The 14,601-nt window shown below is 40.5% G+C and overlaps 1 protein-coding gene across 3 annotated transcripts in view; it reads left to right on the top strand.

Annotated features, from left to right (window-relative positions):
- LOC139944021 (uncharacterized) overlaps positions 1–14,601 on the top strand; it is a 35,078-nt gene that overhangs the window by 11,975 nt on the left and 8,502 nt on the right. For 2 of the 3 annotated variants that reach the window (XM_071940957.1, XM_071940956.1), the window contains exons 1-16: positions 444–676; positions 2,793–2,914; positions 3,360–3,656; positions 4,018–4,125; positions 5,225–5,366; positions 5,525–5,773; positions 6,648–6,878; positions 7,932–8,204; positions 8,519–8,749; positions 9,082–9,354; positions 11,224–11,454; positions 11,774–12,046; positions 12,376–12,606; positions 13,448–13,564; positions 14,102–14,229; positions 14,352–14,498. In XM_071940957.1, coding sequence (XP_071797058.1) covers positions 595–676; positions 2,793–2,914; positions 3,360–3,656; positions 4,018–4,125; positions 5,225–5,366; positions 5,525–5,773; positions 6,648–6,878; positions 7,932–8,204; positions 8,519–8,749; positions 9,082–9,354; positions 11,224–11,454; positions 11,774–12,046; positions 12,376–12,606; positions 13,448–13,564; positions 14,102–14,229; positions 14,352–14,498 — 3,135 coding nt within the window. In that variant the 5' untranslated portion in view covers positions 444–594. Of the gene's footprint in view, positions 1–443; positions 677–2,792; positions 2,915–3,359; positions 3,657–4,017; positions 4,126–5,224; positions 5,367–5,524; positions 5,774–6,647; positions 6,879–7,931; positions 8,205–8,518; positions 8,750–9,081; positions 9,355–11,223; positions 11,455–11,773; positions 12,047–12,375; positions 12,607–13,447; positions 13,565–14,101; positions 14,230–14,351; positions 14,499–14,601 lie in introns of those variants that run through there. The other variant, XM_071940958.1, reaches the window with a different exon arrangement.

Genomic DNA, 14,601 nt, shown 5'->3' with positions numbered 1-14,601 from the left:
AACACCATTTCAGAACTGAGAAGCCTCCCGGGGACAGCCCAACAATCTACTCCGCGGTAGTAGAATAAAGCAAGACAGTTCTCTAAAGAACAAACTATACCTGGCAAGTAGATACACACAGTGTTACCGCAAACCAAATAATATATGAAAACATAAAGCAGTTGTCATTGTTTCTCAAAACCAAACCAAACCAAAACCAGACAACAATATTCCTACGACGGATTTATTTAATAATACTTTTCCCGTGGCAGTTGTATCTTGAATGGTGCCTCACAGACCGTGAAAGTCTGGCGACATCACCGTTGAACTTCCCAGGCACTTCTGCAAGCCACAACAAGAGGTTATTGTGTGATATGTGGGTGCAATTTCTTTGTGATTTTTTATTCAACTGTCACATGACTGTAGTTTAGTTCCTTGTTTAGGAGTGTGTGTTGTAACAAAATGTAGGTAGTCTCGGCTTTCGGTCTCTAAAACAGCTATTTACCACAAATAAATCCTCTGTAGACGCAAACTAGTTTATGGGGTAAATTCTTAGGGTTGTTTGAATTTTTTTCAATCATTATTGTTAACATATAAACCAACTTAAAAGGAGAAATGACACGACTCTTACAGATCCAAGTTGTGGTGGCAATAGGCCTATGTGTCATCGCTGCAGTGAACGCCCAACAAGGAGACGGTAAGTCATTTTGACGCCCTTACGTATGTACCGAATGGTTGAGTTTACAAAGTGCCTCCTGACCAACGAGAAATTATTACATCCAAGGGCACTGGACAGGTTTGGTAATTATTACTCAAAGTATTAGCATGAAAACTTTTTTCTTGTAACGAGCAGTAATGGAGAGTTGATGTGGTCAAAGAGCGGCTTGTGAAAAACGACTCGCGATGTTGTAACGTAGTTTTTGAAAAAGAGGTAAATTCTCACTGAAATGTTTTGAATCTGAGAAAGACTTCAGGCACCTAAAAGCACACAAATAACTTGTGCAAACAAGGGTGTTCTTTTTCCCCCCATTTTTATTCTTGCAACTTCAATGACCAATTGAGCCAAACATTTCACTATTATGTTGTGATACATCAAGTGAGAATACTGGTCATGGTGACAATTATTACGAATCGTGGCCAGGGCAGGTAAACATTTCTACTCTTATGCAAGTCAAACTTTTGGTTACAAGACTTAAGAATCTTTCGATAGTTTTTAACTTGCAGATTGTCTCAACCACTTTTAAATTTCTCACTAAACACGGAGCTCTGGAAGGCGGCGCCATCATGTTAAGATCCTGCGATATCCTATCCAGAGCTCCATAGTTTCAGATGAATACGGGTGTCAATCTTTTACAGAAAACAGCCCAAAAACTGTCACGGTATTTTCACAATAATAACATCAAATCCATACATAATTCAAGTGAGGTTGTGGCGGTGGGTAGACCTACTGCATATCCCACCCACCCGATGTAAAGGCCTATGCTTGCTTGAATCGGGTCCTAGATTCAACAGTTTTTGAGTGACAAATAATTTAAAGCATTTCCTGGTTTTACGAAGCTTAGAAAAAATTTCCGGGACTCTGTATCTGAGGAAGAGTCCTCGTCATCATCCCCAGCCTGTGGCTAAACTTGACTCAAGTCCCAATCCCGTGCCATCGCCAGAAAACTATTGTTTTGAGATGCTCTCTGCATTTCTCGAACCTTTTCCATTCTCTGGACCAAATCATTTTTTGACGGGGAGCACTGGCACTGTAGTCCTACACGGCTTGTTTGCTAGTCGGGCTAGTTGGCGCGATGGTTGTGGACCTCTCACAAGAGACTTATTCTGTATAGCGCCCCTCTTTTCTCTTGACAAGTAGTAGTTCCAGAGTGTTGAGACGGTGGGAGAATAAGTTTATCAACCTCTCTATGGTAAAATATTGTTTCAGGTTTCACAAGGTAGCGCTTTAGACTTGTTGTTTTAAAGTGATCTTGATCTATAGGCAAGACATTATTAAAAATTGGATAATAAAAAAAATCTTGATTTCATCAGAGATTAAAGGCAGTGGACACTATTGGTAATTGTCAAAGACTAGCCTTCACAGTTGGTGTATCTCAACATATGCATAAAATAACAAACCTGTGAAAATTTGAGCTCAATCAGTCATCAAAGTTGCGAGATAATAATGAAAGAAGAAAACACCCTTGTCACACGAAGTTGTGTGCGTTTAGATGGTTGATTTCGAGACCTCAAGTTCTAAACTTGACATGCTTGAGGTCTCGAAATCAAATTCGCAGAAAATTACTTCTTTCTCCAAAACTATGGCACTTCAGAGGGAGCGGTTTCTCACAATATTTTATACCACCAACCTCTCCCCATTACTTGTAACCAAGAAAGGTTTTATGCAAATAATTATTTTGAGTAATTACCAATAGTGTCCACTGCCTTTAATAGTAAAACTGGTCATACTTTTACTCTCTCACCTCTCACAAAAACGCAGGCCCTTTTTCGAAATTTGACTGCATTAATTTTGGCTTTGGATTCGGCTCAGGCTAGCCTGGCCCGGCTGGTTGTATTGGCTGTTTCGGGTTGTTTTGACAATTATTAAATTGCGCGTGCTTTGGGTATACGCCTCCAGGGTTTCAGACGAGAGAACGGAGCCTCAAGCCGAAACCAAAGCTAAAGCCGAGGTTTCGAAAAGGGCCTAAAGTCTCACCGCTCATAGTATATAGAGGGCGCTTTCATAATGTCAATGTAAACAACTTTGTGAAGCCCTGAAAACAAACTAGGTTGAAGACAACATCTCTCACTTGTAACTTCTGTCCTCTTTTCAGATATCTTATTTCCATTTGGATTGGGAGACATATCAGTGTCACGTCGTGATGACGTTTATTCAGACGTGATAACCCCGCCGATATCCGTTCCTTTCTTTGGTCAGAGTTTCTCTTCTTTGTTTGTAAGTGGCAATTTTTTGTTTTTTGTGATTGAAATTAAATTAAAACTAAATTAATTTATTTAAAAATTTTTAGTTTTTATTATCTTCATAAGATCATTCCCAAAAGGTAATCATTGTTACTTTTTTTATTTTCATAACAAAAATGAACAATAATAAATAAAAACTACTTTTAGAGAGCTACAACAATCTCGGCCAGCCAGCAACAATCCCAGCCAAAGTGTGTGGGCCACATGAAGTAACTAAACATCCTCAGGTCCCCTTGTTCCCCCGCGCTTAATTTTAATGTTGTTTTAAAACTCCAGGCCCAGCTGGAGCGCAGACTGCGCAATGACAATCAATATTGAACGGGATATGGATGGAAATTGTAGCCTCCACACCTGAAATCTGGGTAAATTCTGACTCGTAAATTCTAACATTTTTGCTGTGTCTCTTTTGTTTCTATAAGGTGTCCACCAATGGCTTAATTTCATTTGGGGGAGGCACGTCCGAGTTTAGTCCTAGACACTTTCCATGGGCTATTCCAATTCTTGCAGTCTTTTGGAGCGATATCGACATATCCACAACAACGACTGGGAATGTGACGTACCGTCCATATGTTCGGACCTCTGACAATGAGGTTATATTTGAGCGTGGAGAGGCGGTTGTCAGACAAGGAAGTGACCAGTTTGGTTTCAGAGCATCGTGGATGTTAATAGCAACTTGGTACGAAGTTCCAGCCTACAGCACCAACGACACAACCATAGTAAGACAAAATTAACGTACTCTTTTGGTAGACCCATAATTTGGGCGCTGTAAGGAGTACAGTAGCACACATTGTTGGGCTGCTATGGCTCTCTTTTAACATCAAGCTTATCATCTGACATGTCTGATCTTAGTTGCCGTTACATTATAAAAGAAAGCCATAACAGTCCAACAAGGGGGCTAAAAGACACCAGCACCCCAGTTCTGGGTTTACTCTCTTTGTTATTTCTTTAAAAAGAAAGATTGACCCACCAGTAGCCCAGCTTGTTGAGCTGCTATAAGTGCTAAATACTTTTATCTCCAATTATTTGTATAAATTCCAAATGTATCTTACCAAAGTACCTTTTCTTTCCCAAATGCAGACTAATACATTCCAAGCTGTTTTAGTGACGGATGGTGCACAGTCTTTTGTGATTTATAATTACAAAGAGATAAGATGGGCAGCGGCAGGAAGCCAGGCTACTGCACAGGTATGTCACCCCTTGTATCCCAGACGTTGGGAATTGAATAGTTTGGATTACAACAATGTACAAAATTGTCTACAATTTCTTTTCGGTCGTGGGTTTTCATCGCTAGAGAAGATTTTACCAGTCAGGGTAGTGTCATCTGTATACTTTATCACATGGGTGGTCGCCATTAAACAGCGCCCTCCTGTTACTGTGCCCTCTTGGCTTACGGAGCCCTCTTGGCTTTATCGTTTACACTGCACTTCAGGCTCCAAGACAGCATTAGGGCAATTCCATGGTCAGTCGCATTACACTTTTCAGTGTCATTTCTCGATCTTGGTGCTAGAAGTTCTATGTGAGATATTCTTTCCACTAAGTTTATAGACTGATTTGTACTTGACATCCAAGGCTTTGAATTGATGATATTAGAAATGTTGTGGGCTTTGTACTATGGATGTTATAATGTTGTAAAAAACGGTCAGTCGCATTACACAAAAAGGACATGGTAAAAACCACACTTGTCACAATTCAAAAATTTCCTCTGTCAAAAAGCTTGTGAAAGTGTATATGTTTCACACAACTCTTATCATGAGTATCCAACAGGATACTAAGAAATGGTCAGCAACTTGAACTTTTAGGTATACATGGCAAAACCATGGTCAGTTGCATTACAGTTTTCCAGACAATGTTGCCACGCCTACATGGAGCCCAAGCTGAGTTCTTGTTTGGAAAAATTGGGTTCATTCCTTGTCAACAACTAAAAATAAATTGGTTTCATATGTTAGCTATAACTTTTAAGTGGAAAGAAAGTTGTGACAAAAACTTGATTTGTTTATGTCATGTCCATGTTTGCTTGGAATTGCCCATTAGTTACTAAGAAGAGGAAATTCCAGAGAGATACTTCTATTTTGAAAAAAATGTTATATAATAATAATAAATGAACAAAACTGTAAAATAATAATGCTGTATAGTAATAACAATAATAATAATTAAATAATATTTCATATTTCAAATGCATCCCTCGCACCGACCAGCACTGTCGTCAACAACTTTAATTGGTATTAAAGTGGCCTAATTGTTATTGGTATAATCTTTTGTCCGATTTATACTTTCAATTTTTAAGGTTGGATACAATGCTGGCGATGGTGATACCTACCACAGTGTAGCTGGATCACTGACAGATGACATTGTGAACATCGACGAGCGTACCAATATCGGCACAAGAGGGCGCTGGCTCTTCAGCTTATCCAACAGCACGATCTTTGGTTAGTCTTATTTCAAAACTTAGCTTTCTGGTTCTATCTTGATACAGCTTCGATAGAGGGTCTACAATTAGTGTGACAGTTGCAAGGTTCAGTAAAGGTTCAATAGTTATTGTTAAAATCCGTCTTACATGTAGCTACTGAATTTCTTTCCATTCAAGGTTGCCCTGGCGACGTTATACTTCCTACAAGATCGTCCAATCCGGTGCTTTATTCATGGATCCCTCCAGTCTTCCTAAACAATAGTTGGCCTGTTGATGTGGAGTTTGATTGCTCAGCAACCATTGACAGTGATTGTCAACAACAAGATGGATATGGAACTTTCTCAGTTGGAGATACGGAGGTGATGTACATTGGAACAGACACGTCTGGAAATCAGTATTTCTGTAACTCCACCGTCACAGTCACAGGTGCCTTGAATGTATTATATTTTAATACTTTTAAGTTTTTATTACTTTTATTTGCTTAGACCATGCATCAGACTGTTCAAACACCCATATTACTTGAAAGACCCCAATCAAGCTAGCCCTCAAAAGGGATAGATTGTTTAACCTAAATAAGGGAATCAATGTGTGGTGAAGAGGTTTTCAACTTGTGGTTTAATCCCAACGAGGCGTGGTTCTTGATAGTTTACCGAGACGAAGTTGAGGTAAATTATAAAGAACCAGGCCTCGGCGGGTTTAAACCACTAGTTGAAAACCGATTCAACACACTTTGATTCCCATTCATAAAAACCTTTTCGGTCAAAAACATCATCGCTTTTTGGTCAAAAAGTAAAATAAATGCAAAAATTATAATTGTTAAATGATTTCTTTAAACACAACACCCCTCCAGCGATGAAATGGTAGAGCCCTCCACTGCCCTTGCGTAAACAACTCCTTATAAGGGAATGCTGTGGGCGTCGCGCGTATCGCATGATGTGGCACAACTGTTTCAGCCGATGCTCTCGCCCAATAGGAATGAAGAAACTGTCTTATAAGAACAGGTGCAAGCTCGCGTGTCACGCATATGAATAACACTTTTTACCGGTCATTGACAAAAGGTTTATGCACACCCACGTGATGCGCTCTCAACCAATAGGAGTAGAGACACTGTCTAGGGTATTTATGAATGTTTTTTTTCCTTTCTAAGATATTAAAAATTATATTTATGGCCAAACCAAGTCAAATCGGTTTGTAAATGAAATTTACACAAATCAATATTGTGACCTTGTGTTGGCGCTCAACTGTGCTATTCTACCAATCATCATCATGGCAGTCTCCCTCTTTGTTTCCTTATATACAGAGGTTGATCTAGTCTGCCCGTTGAATGTGACGATCTCAACTGATCCTGGCTCGAGTACAGCCAGAGTCAACTGGCAAGAACCGGATCTAACCGGATGGGACGAGACAAATTTCACATCGACTGCCATTTCTGGAGAGGCTTTTCCAATTGGTTCACAGAGAGTGACATATCACCAGTGGTTTGGAATCAACAATCTGGTTCTTACATGCTCTTTTGAAGTTGATGTTGTTGGTAAGCTTTGCCCCTTATGTTATGTGTTGTAGTACCTGCTGATAGATCAGATGGGTTTGGGGTTTCAGGCACCAATATCATTTCCCTGAGTATATATCTAGGATGAACATGATTGGGCTACGTCAGTACCACTCAAAACGCCCTGGTACCCACAGTTCAATTCTCTGGAGCTGCGGCCCCGTTCAGGGTCATGCTGTCTCATGAGGGGGCAGTCGTGCGGATCCCTGTCCGGAGCCGTTTCACACACTAGTTGCTTTTCCAGCAGATGCACAACAAAACAGGGTATGAGCTTGGTCAACCAGTGTGGCTCTAATACACCGAACCTAGCAAGTAGATCTGTCGTACACCAAAACTTCAGTGTTGGTGGGATTGGCCCTAAGCAGTAGTGCATCTGGACCAGGTCACCTGTACAGGATCCCTGTACAAATCGCGACAGGACAAAGTCAAAATGGTCCGTTTTAATCGCTTGAAGCAATTCCAGGGCCAGACGGATGTTGGTGGAGGCACTGCCAGTCCAACAACCCAACCCCGCAAGTGTACTAGATGTTGGGACCAGGATCGAGGGACTTTGGGATATGTGACCTCTAGAGCTAACTCACGTTGAGCCACCACCATCCACAGCCGAGAACCAGTTTGAGCGACCAGGGGTTTGTGTCCGCTCAGAGTAAACCACATTTGCAACATCTTCGCCCATCACACACAACTTAGGAAGTACATGAGAACCTGGGTGAGAGACCAGGCGCTTGTGGCTGCTCTAAGCAAACCCTAGTTGCAATATCTCAGCCAATAACTCACATATATAAAACAGTTGTATTCTCTTCTTTGTTTTCAACTTACTGTTAGGAAATATTGATCTTTAGAATTCCAGTCAACCATTCCAGTTGCCCACTCATGGATCCTTTCAACTTTCTCCGATAACTTTCGTCTAGTGCACAGTAATCCTTACAATAAATGTCTTAATAACTGCATATTGTTATGTTGTTAGTTTTCAAAGAAATGTGTTGTTACAGTGTAGAATGCACTTTCTTGATTTGCTCTCTTTAACATATTTAGATGACGAGCCTCCTGGTATCAATGGCTGGCCTGATGATGTGATAATTCCTGCCGCGTCGACCATTCCGGTACCTCACTCATGGGTCCCTCCAGTCTTCTCGGATAACTCTGGTCAGTCTGTTGATGTGGGGTTTGGTTGCTTAGCAACCGTGTTCAATGAATGTCATCAAGATGGATACGGAACTTTCTCAGCTGGAGATACCGAGGTCATGTACTTTGGAACAGACACGTCTGGAAATCAGAACTTCTGTAACTTCACAATCACAGTAAAAGGTGCTTTGAACATTTTCAGTGTTTTTGTTACTTTGTTTTACCCGATATTGCATCAAGCTATTTTATACTTCATAGATCCTAACCACCTGATAGACCCCAAAACAAGCCAGTTTTTTTCCAAAAAGAGATAGGGTCATTTAAAATAACTAATTTGTTTTGTTATTAGAGATTAAAAATCTAATTCACGGCCAAAGATGATCCAATCTGTTCGTAAACGAAAGTTACAGAAATAATTAATTTGACCCTGTGCCGGCGCTCTTCCAGCTGAGCTCTCTACCAATCATGGTGGTCTCCCTCTTTGCTTCTTTTTACAGAGGTTGATCTAATCTGCCCGTTGAATGTGACGATCCCAACTGATCCTGGCTCAAGTACAGCCATAGTGTACTGGCAAGAACCGGATCTAACCGGATGGGACGAGACAAACTTCACATCGACTGCCATTTCTGGAGAGGCTTTTCCAATTGGTTTACAGAGAGTGACATATCAGCAGTGGTTTGGAATCAACAATCTGGTTCTGAGATGCTCTTTTGAAGTTGATGTTGTTGGTAAGCTTTGCCCTGTTGTTACGTATAATACAAAAAAATTGATTCAATTCAGCCATTCTGTCATAAAACGCCTTTCATTCTTTCATTTCTTTGCATTATCTTGTTACGAATTAGATAGTGATTTTTCTTCTGTTGACAGTTGCTCCGATGATGTCAGAATTCCTGCCGTGTCAACCAGTCCAGTTCTTGAATATTGGATCCTTCCAATTTTCTCTGTGCACAGTAATCTTGATAGTATTTATTTTATGACATATCATTTAGTAACTATAATGAATGTGATAAAGGTGAAAATGCGCTTTCTCTTTTTTTTCTCTTTTCGTTAACGTATTTAGATCACAAGCCCCCTGGTATCAACAGCTGCCCTGATGATGTGATAATTCCTGCCGCGTCAACCATTCCGGTACCTCATTCATGGGCCCCTCCAGTCTTCTCGGATAACTCTGGTCAGTCTGTTTATGTGGTGTTTGGTTGCTTAGCAACTGTCTCCAATGTATGTCATCAAGATGGGTACGGAACTTTCTCAGTTGGAGATACCGAGGTGATGTACAAGGGAACAGACGCCAATGGGAATGGGAACTTCTGTAATTTCACCGTCACAGTCAAAGGTCATTAAAATTTTGCAAGTTTTGCAATGTTTTTGTTATTTTCTTTCACCAGTATGCATCAAGCTATTGTATACTTTTTAAACCGCCTGAAAGACCCCAAAACAAGCTATATAGTTTCTCCCCAAAAGATAAGTATTTTAATCTAAATAATTTGTCTTTTTTACAGGCCCGCGAGAGCAAATTTTGGCCAAATGGTGGTGGATTTTCCAGAGAATCGGCGAGCGCAGTATGCGAAGCCAATACGGCGTGGGGTCCGGGGCCCGCTTAAGGGCCCCGGAAGTTTTTGGGTCCTAGATGCTCTATCGTGCATTCTGAGCCATTATTTGGCCCTTAAATGTAAACTGCGCCATTAAAGTATCTAAACACTTACAAATGGTCAGATATATCGGAACCTGAAATAGTATGCCAAAAAATAATTATTCATTTCTATTCACCGTTAATTTCTGCACATTTTGACACATCTTATGTTGCGCTACGATGTTGTTTGGTGGATTTATGGGCACTTGAGTGGCTTAAGGTCGAATTTCAAAAGTTGCAAAAGCCCCTCTTTTTCAGCATCGGCAGCTATGTTCTGACAAACCAGGGGCGTCATTCCATTGTGGGGGGGGGGATAACATTAACGGCGTGGGGTCCGGGGCCCGCTTTAGGGCCATGGGAAATTTTTTAGGCCGTAGATGCTCTCTGGTGCAATCTAGGGAGTCTGAGAGGTGATTACGACCCCCCTCTCAGATGTTGGAATTTAATGTCTATTGCAAAGTTTGATATGCACCTATTTTTGCTATCATATTGTACCTAAAAACAATTATAGATTCGTAATATCCATACTGTTTCTGCATTATATAATGCTCAGACGACATTCCATCCCTACCATCACCAGCATCGTCAAAGACAAGAAATTTTAGGGGAGGGGTTGGGGGTTGGTGGGTTCGGGTGGGGGTTGGTGGGTTGGGGTGGGGTTGGTGAGTGTGGTTACATCTATTAAAGATGGAGCCATTTCTTTTGTTTTAAACCTGTCTTGAATAAGTTGAAGAGAACTGCAGCTGGCTAAGTAATAGAGTCACACACAAAGTATCACAGGATAACAGTCATACATGTAACAGATGTTTCTTCCACGTCGGGCTTCACTGGGACACCACGCTTTCTTGTTATATAATTGATAAATAACAATGATAAATTATAGAATCGCAGGATTTAGGCTATACAGAAAAAATCGTGTAAACATGACAGTAACGGACGTCGGCCGCTCACCGTCGTCTTGTCTTGGCCATCCGTCGAGTTGTCTCAAAGTCGAGTTGTCTGTACCGTTGAGTTGTCCGAACGGACGAGTTGTCTGACATTCGTACTAAGAACCGATCATAATGGTTTGGCGCTTGCGACAGTGCACGGACTTCACAACATTGCGATCGCCATACACACAGCTAGACGTCTCCCTCCCTCCTCACGCATGGCATTGTACATGTATAGTGTGTTTTTAAAAGCAGTTCTATCCGATCCTTGCTGCAATATTTTAGGGTAGCGGCGCCGGCTAAATAGTGGGAGTTAAAAATTGATTTGTTAATGTTATAAAGTGTTACAATTTTTTCACTCGGGGGATCTTAGGGGTGAGTTAAAAATGTTTATTATGATACAACCATTAACGTTCGAAAACTAGGGGCGCTATATCATACTCCAGCACCCCCTTCTTTTTTGCTAGGGGTGCTGCAGCACCCATAGCACCCCCCCCGCTTTCGCGGGCCTGCTTTTTTAGAGTTATACCGAATCCATCTGTTTAGAAATGAGGAGATACACAAATAAGTATTTTGAGCCGACGCTCTACCAACTGAGCTCTCTACCAATCATGGCGGTCTCCCTCTTTGTTTCTTTTTACAGAGGTTGATCTAGTCTGCCCGTTGAATTTGACGGTCTCGACTGATCCTGGCTCAAGTACAGCCAGAGTCAACTGGCAAGAACCGGATCTAACCGGATGGGATGAGACAAACTTCACATCAACTGCCATTTCTGGAGAGGCATTTCCAATTGGTTCACAGAGTGTGACATATCAGCAGTGGTTTGGAATCAACAATCTGGTTCTGACATGCTCATTTGAAGTTGATGTTGTTGGTATGCTCTGCACCTTTTTTATGTATAATACAAATATTGATTCAATTCAGCCATTCTTTCATAAAATGACTTTCATTCTTTCATTTCTTTGCAACTTCTTGTTACGAATTAGATATTGATCTTTCTTCTGTTGACAGTTGCTCCGATGATGTCAGAATTCCTGCCTTGTCAACCATTCCAGTTTCCCACTCATGGATCCTTCCAATTCTCTCTGATAACTTTGATCTAGTCCACAGTACATGTAATCCTTATTAAACAACTGTCTTATACATATCATTTAGCACTCTTTATTTGTTTCTTGTTGTTCTAACTTATTTAGATGACGAGCCTCCTGGTATCAATGGCTGCCCTGATGATGTGATAATTCCTGTCAGGTCGATCATCACGGTATATCAGTCATGGGCCCCTCCAGTCTTCACTGATAACTCTGGTCAGTCTGTTGATGTGGTGTTTGGTTGCTCAGCAACCGTCTCCAATGAATGTCATCAAGATGGATACGGAACTTTTTCAGTTGGAGATACCAAGGTGATGTACAAGGGAACAGACACGTCTGGAAATCAGAACTTCTGTAACTTCACCGTCACCGTTAGAGGTGCGTTTATGATTGATGATTTTTTTGCTATTGTTATTGCTACTTGTTTTTGTAATTTGCCTTCTTCAATTTGTTCTGTCTTGAAAATATTGTTCACTTGGCCAATCTTTAGGTCTGTACATGGAAATGCTGCATTCAAGAAATAAATTTTTGTGGGGGAAACAATGTATGCATTCATTGTATAGACCCATGAACAAGGAACATGAAAGAGACTTGTTCAAACTTTTCATTAATAAGTTTTTGGGGTGGGGTTTGAATTGTAAACTTTTAAATTCATAGATTTCATCAGATTCGATCAAACTATTTAATTGGATCTTCCTTACAAACAGTGGTAGATCTGGTTTGCCCAACGACCTTTTCAGTCGTGGCGGATCCTGGCCTCACTTCAACTAGAGTGAACTGGCAGGAACCAGATCTGACTGGCTGGGACGAGACAAACTTCACATCGACTGCGGATTCTGGAGATGGATTTTTGATTGGTGAACATGAAGTGACGTTTCATCAGTGGTTTGGATTCAACAATTTGGTCTTGCAGTGTTCTTTTGTGTTTCAGGTTATCGGTAAGTATTCAGCGTACAATGGGAATTTTGTTGTGCAACCTTCAGGAAAAGACATAGTATAATAGAGTATATAAAAACTGCTGTCCAACATGTTGAATATTCAAAAATTTGGTTCACGCAAAGGGTATGAAAATAAAGACAATGCATAAATAAGATTAAGCTACTCAAGGACTGTGGTTTAAAGACATTGTGTTCAGGTGTTTTGTCAGGTAAAAGTGGAGGTTAATGGGAAAAATAGCAAGCTTGTCTTAAAGACACTGGACACTATTGGTATATGTCAAATTCTCACTTGGTGTATCTCAACATATGCATAAAATAACAAACCAATAAAATTTGAGCTCAATTGGTCGTTGAAGTTGCGAGATAACTATAAAAAGAAAAACACCCTCGTCACGCGAAGTTGTGCACTTTCAGATGCTTGATTTCGAGACCTCAAAATCTAATTCGTGGAAAATTACTTCTTTCCCCAAAACTACGTCACTTCAGAGGGAGCCGTTTCTCACAATGTTTTATACTATCAACAGCACCCTAATACTCGTTACCAAGTAGGGTTTTATGCTAATAATTATTATGAGTAATTACCAATAGTGTCCACTGCCTTTAAACTAATCAAGGGCCGTGGTTTAAAGACTTTGTTTTTAGGTGTTTTGTCAGGTAAAAGTGGAGGATAATGGAAAAAAAAATGGAGAATAGAATAGAATAAAAAATATAAAAAAATCATGAAAGCAGTTTTACCTTTGCTGAGCATTTGTGTTGTTTTCAGAGCATCTATATATGTATATCCTTTTTTTTTTGAGAGCTCAACGTTGAACGTTTCCTTTCATGCACCACTCCAATATAGGTCAGTGTGCACCAGAAGTCACCGAAGATGCGGTGCTTGGTACCCTGTTCTGGCCGGTGACGATGGCTGGTTTAATTGCAGAGTCCACCGAGAGATGCCAGCTCACTACGACGAATGGTTTGTGTGAACAATAATTACAAACAAATTTTAACTTGGAGCAAGTGTTGTGATAATAAAGTGAATGACAACATTAATAAGAACATTTCTGTCCAGGTCAATAAGTGCCTTCCCCTCAGAAAACAAAACTGTAATTCCTCTAGGATCTCGCCTGGATCCTGCAAAAAATTCTGCAAAGTCCTGCCGGAATTTTGCTGGGAACTCGGCAGGATTCCCAGTCGGATTCCTTCTGGATCCTGCCGGAATCACAGGGAATTCTGTACGCTGGTGATTTTGTCCCTCTTATGGGTAATAAACATTAGCTGTAGGAGCATGGTTCATAAAAGAGGGCACATGATCAGAAGAAGTTTGTAAACAGATCACTGTACGGCGGACGGAACTTCCTGCCACACAGGGAATCTCCCAGTAGATTTTCCTTTACGATCACCATCTCTCCAATTCGTTTTCATAGTAGTAAATAATTTTTTCTGAAGAGAGTGTTTGTGATATAATGAAAATTTATTTCATAAGAACAATTTCTTTTTTTAATATTCACAGCTGGATTTCCAAGAGCCACAAGAAACTGTTCAACAGCACCTCCCCCTCAGTATTTCTATTGGAAGGAACACGAGATTCAAAGCTGCGGTGAAGCAATGAAGACTGTTACCGTTGAAGATATCGTTGATGTAAGGTTTGGTGAAATATGGAATTGTATAGTAAGCTAAATGAAAACCTGAAAACATTGAGTTTTATGAGTTTTTTGTTGTCAGAATTTGTTGTCTCAAGCATAAATTTTTCATTTTGGCAGGTTGATGTGACGGAAGGAAATGCAGAAGAAGTGGCCGAGTTTCTTGTCAATCAGACTTCTTCAAATTCTTCATCCAGCGAAAGTGACGTGGAAGCGATTTCACAGATTTTGGAAAACATTGTCAGTGCAGGATCTGGGGATCCAGAGGTAAGAGTGAAGACTTGTCTCTCTATAATGCACTGTCTTGTCCGCCTCTTGGCAAACTTTGAATCGTTCCATTTTATTTCTAATATGTTCCCCTTCTTGCATG

The sequence above is a fragment of the Asterias amurensis genome, chromosome 11 (assembly GCF_032118995.1).
Source record: "Asterias amurensis chromosome 11, ASM3211899v1".
Classification (NCBI taxonomy): domain Eukaryota; kingdom Metazoa; phylum Echinodermata; class Asteroidea; order Forcipulatida; family Asteriidae; genus Asterias; species Asterias amurensis.
Note: the sequence above shows the minus strand (reverse complement) of the source record. Positions and strands in the feature narration are given on the sequence as shown.